The 4,707-nt window shown below is 39.2% G+C and overlaps 1 protein-coding gene across 1 annotated transcript; it reads left to right on the forward strand.

Annotated features, from left to right (window-relative positions):
* The first annotated feature begins 647 nt into the window (after positions 1-647).
* On the forward strand, positions 648-1,208 carry ripply2 (ripply transcriptional repressor 2). Its single transcript, XM_075459798.1, has 3 exons — positions 648-767; positions 874-944; positions 1,046-1,208. Exons 1-3 carry the CDS (start codon positions 648-650, stop codon positions 1,206-1,208), a joined length of 354 nt encoding a protein of 117 aa, XP_075315913.1.
* The last annotated feature ends 3,499 nt before the right edge of the window (positions 1,209-4,707 follow it).

The following is a 4,707-nucleotide window of genomic DNA, read 5'->3' on the forward strand; positions in this document are numbered from 1 at the left end:
TACACAAAAGGCTGGCGCGTGTCAACGCCCGCTTAAACCATCCACGAGCCTTTCCTCCGTCCACTGCGCCTGCATAGATAGTAGCTAGGGCACGTGTTTCTTAACACCTCACACCCAAATGGCTACACAGACAGATACAGATAAAGAGAGGTTTGTTAATGGGATCAAGAGTTCAAATGACAAAAGTTTAGCCGACGTTTAGCAAATGTTGACTCTAAAGTTAAACCTTAGGTCTCGCAAGTTTTTTTTTTTTTAAACACCAAATCAGAATGTTCACAACTCAAGAACTTTAAAATGTGCGAGATGCGAGCTGTAGGTTCGACTAAGAGACAGCTTTATATGTGACCAAAGATACTCTGAAATATCCTGATTTTAAGCACCTGAGTATTGCATAACCTTGTCTGTTCGGGACTGATTCGAACTCTTACAAGATTTTATTCCCTCAAGGCTGCATTCAAAAGTGGCCATATGGCCGATGTTTGCTGAAGTGTGACTTCTCACCTCAGCACCGTGGCGCATGGAAACACTTGGGGACGCGTCAAAGCGCAATTTGGCACAGACAGCCGGGCCCTGATAAATAGGAGGTTCGTGCCCTCACGCTCCCATCCTGACAGGACCTTACGCAGAGCTGACCAACACCAGGAGCTATGGAGAAAAACGCACCCAACAGTGGAATACCGTCTGTTTTTGCCGGAGAGAATTCTACCCAGCAGTCCAATTTGTGGAGACCATGGAATGGGAATACGAGCAAAACAACCCCACTGACGGTGAGTTTTGACAGTCTACAATTTACAAATCTTGGAATTTGAACGTGCTCTGCTTATCAAATTAAAAGTTAAGTCTCTAACGAAAAGTGTTTGTTTCACCTTTCAGACTCACTCATTGCAGCAGGACCTCTCCAATGGAAAACAATCCAAAGCTCCTCAAGTCATCCATCCAGTGAAGTAATTTGAGTTTTATTTGTCAAATCAGACATCATTATGTCGATATTTATATTGTTGAAGTCTGTCATGACTCATGTTCATTCATTTTTATCTGTTTAAAGGTTGTTCTGGCCGAAAACGAGATGTTTCGATTATCTGTATCGGGATGCAGAAATGCTCCTTCGGAACTATCCGGTCCAAGCGACCATCTGCCCATATGAGGAGTCCAGCAGCGATGAAGAAGGCGATGATGAAGAGGACGAGGTGGAAAAGGAGCTGAACTAAATGTTAACATTGGAGGACTTAAAAAACAAACTCTTTCATGAATGTGATGATATTTATATTTCACTTATTCTCTTAATTTATTCCTGTAAATACATGTAAAAAGCTCTTTATTTCTAATACGAACCGTAAGTTATTCCTTTAACATGTCTACCTCTTTTGTATTTTGATGATCATTACAATAAAATGCATCAAATGAATCTTGCTATCTGGGGCTCATTTACTTATAGATAGCAGAATTTTTACAGTGTGTTGTTCGTGTCTGGCTTATACAGATGACATCAAGTGATTCATTAGACAAATATGCTGTGAAGGAAGTTCTTCACTGCTGCTGGATGTGTTCTTTCATGTATTAGAACAAAACAAATGAAAAAAAAAAAACATGACTCTTCTACCAAGACTTGGATTTTTTCAATTGTACAACCCGTGAGAGACAGAGTGAACTTATTAAAGTGCATATGTGTGCATGGCACTTCTTATTTTTCTTTATATTCTTGTTATCAAGTACCAAATAACACAATAAGCAAATACATTTCCTCTAAATGAGCCTATTTATGAAGCTGCCAGATACTCTGGCTGTTGATAGTTCATGATGTGGCAGGGTAACTTATTAATATGTTGAATTCAGTTTAGTTTCTGCATCCGTCTGCATGCACTTAGCAATTCTTCTCATGGAAAAGTGCAAAGTGGTTTACGCTCCATTTCCTGTGTATCGCCTAAGGTGCGGAAATGTGACAAATGGAGGGTGTAAACCCTCTCATGGAGAGTCTGACACGGGCTTAGGGACTGTTATAAGACAAAACTCACAGTGGGCATGTTATCATTTAGCTTTTTCGTGCTGTTTTAACTTGGAAATATATGGAGATGCAGTCTGAAGATATATCATTAACCCCTTTCACAGGTCATAATGATAGTATTTAATGCCAAAAAGAATTTATTTAAATAATCCTACACTGCGAATCTGTTAAGGGCCCCACGTAAGTTTTTCACTATTCCCAATTAGGTCATCAGTCATTGTAATGAATTATTTTAATGGAGTTCATAAAATGGATGAAGTAGTTGAATTACTTTGTGAGCTGTGGAACTTATTGAATTTAATCATCAAGTTACTTGGACTTGCATTCAGTGCAATTTCCATTTCCTATACTTCCTCCCCACCACTTTGGTCAAATGTTGTGATTCTGATTTTGTTTTTCTGAAAAACTGAAAGATAGAGTGTACCTTTATGGATTGAGGACTGTTCATGGATGGGTTTTCTTTAGAGACTTTGCTTGAAAATGGACCACTCCACAGCTTAAACTTTGTGTACACAGGACAACAAAGTCTGTTGTAGTTTGTAGATCAAACTCGTGCCTGGCAGACTATGAAGTCATTCAAATTGAGCTACTACTTAATTATCAGTGAAATGCAACGCATTAGTGCATTGGTAATATCTGTCCAGCCATTTTCTGACCTGCTTGGCAGTAAAACAGTGACAGGGATTATTTCATTGCAGAATGAGTTTTTCTGTTTTTGACTTTCTGTTTTTGACTCGACGAGTATTTTCACAGTTTTCTACTACTTTGATCTAAATACTAATGTTCCTCTGTACATGGTTGGATTCTAAACACAATAGATAGTCTAAAATGTTTGAATAGGTGCTGCACGTTCACACTTTAAATGTTAGAAAAGTAAATCACTTTTCATGTTTATATAATGTAGCTCCTTGTTCTTGTTTGAGTTGTGTTTTTTTTTCATTTCTGTCTGTAGGCCACGGTTATATTACTATTTTCACAGTCTTGTTTGTGGTGTTTTTTCTTTCCTGCCTTGGTACACATGGATGTGATGAAATTTTGCTGACTGGCATTTTTACATCATGGGTCTTGGTACTGATGTTCATCAACTTCAGCTTTCTAAGTTAAATAACAAACAAGCATTTTAAAGCTAAGGATGATGATTATCAAAATATATATGAGAGGTGCATGGACTACCATAAAAAGGTTACTGGACACAGTTCAGTACACATTTGTTTCCAGAACTCGTATCCATACAGTTCAACTCTTGAACTCTTCAGCTCACACCTTTCAAACTGTCAAGCTCTCTTCCCTTTCCATGGGAACTTTTTGGATCGTCTTTAGGTGTTTTGCAGAGTGCAAAGTTTACACACCTTCTTGGTGGGAGACAAGGTGGCCGATTGCATTCTGCATTGTGGTTGGTGTGCTGCTTTTTAATATTGACCTCCACTGGGCAGATTACCAAGTTAGAGCAATTCAAAGTAATAGACTTTCACTCACAATATTTCTCTCATAGTTACTGTTTTACTATAAAGGCAAGGAGGGAAAAGATAGCAAATTCTTCTCGCCGCAAACTGTTGAAGCATAAGAAAACCCCAGAAAATTGCTGAATCTGTAAAAGACCAGGTGGTGGCAAGTCAGAGGGATAAGCATCAATGTGGAATCAATATCCAAATGCTTAGCTGAGCTCAGGCATTGTGTTTAAGTGCTGAAGATCTAATATCCTCTGCAACGGTGAGCCTCTCTGGAGTTTCCCATGCATGGGTGTCAAAGCTGCAGTGTCACTTATCTTGGCGTGAAGTGTGCTCACCTCCACTGTTCAATGTAAATCCAGGAGACTGATGCTCTCTCTGATGAACCTTTAACCCTGCATGAGCTGTGTGCCAGCTGAAGTAGATGTGGCTCACCAAGTTTACGTATATCTGAAAGTCTGAAGTCACAAAGCACTCTGTTGGGTGTAAATTCCGGCTTTGAAAGAGGGAGTAGGTGATCATATGCTGGTATTTACATTGCAAATAAAATAGATTGAGATGAATTTAGAATTTTTACCATTGTACACTGCTCCTTCTAAACATGACTTTATGATTTTAGCTGAACTATGCAAAGTTCAAACTTCTCAGATGCGTGCAGCTTTTTCCCAGGTGCTGGTGTGAGTTTGGGGGTGAGGAATAAACACCTAAAGGACTGGACAGTCCAGAGTTTGACCTCTGCAGTCAAACAACTATTGAGTATCTCCACATTGTAACCCTGGTCTGTAATACTAAATTGTAGTCAGTCTTTTTATATGAACAGGAAGTATCGGTAATAAAATCACTTATACCTTGTAACATATTTGGATGCTTGTTAAATCCTCTGCACATATCTGAAACACTTGTCTTAAATAAACTCATAAGAAGATGCTGCTCACACCTGAGTATTTATTAATCTGCAGCAAATGTCATTGAGTTTACATATTTTTTGTTTGAATAATTTTGATATTTAAACTATTTTGTGCCTCAGTCTACGTACAGAGTGTGACTGCTGGCATCCCCTTGTGAACTTTGACTACATCTGGTGGTGTGATTGCAGACACCGATGAGGTGACGAAGTGTGACTCGGCCAAGCTGAGACTGACGCTGCTCAGCCGGCTTCCCACAGTCACACCTCTGGAGCAGAGAGCCTGCTGGCAGAGTTGATCCAAGTCAGTTAATACAGTTTTATTATGTTCATTGTTATTTTCACAGGTAGTT

The sequence above is a fragment of the Odontesthes bonariensis genome, chromosome 24 (genome assembly GCF_027942865.1).
Source record: "Odontesthes bonariensis isolate fOdoBon6 chromosome 24, fOdoBon6.hap1, whole genome shotgun sequence".
NCBI lineage: Eukaryota > Metazoa > Chordata > Actinopteri > Atheriniformes > Atherinopsidae > Odontesthes > Odontesthes bonariensis.

What these genes read in the sequence shown, in the direction of transcription:
- ripply2 (XM_075459798.1), top strand. Translation starts at nt 648, where the DNA reads ATGGAGAAAAACGCACCCAACAGTGGAATACCGTCTGTTTTTGCCGGA. An exon ending in GCAAAACAACCCCACTGACG is followed by an intron (nt 768 to 873) that starts GTGAGTTTTGAC and finishes TTCACCTTTCAG; the next exon opens with ACTCACTCATTGCAGCAGGA. An exon ending in CAAGTCATCCATCCAGTGAA is followed by an intron (nt 945 to 1,045) that starts GTAATTTGAGTT and finishes ATCTGTTTAAAG; the next exon opens with GTTGTTCTGGCCGAAAACGA.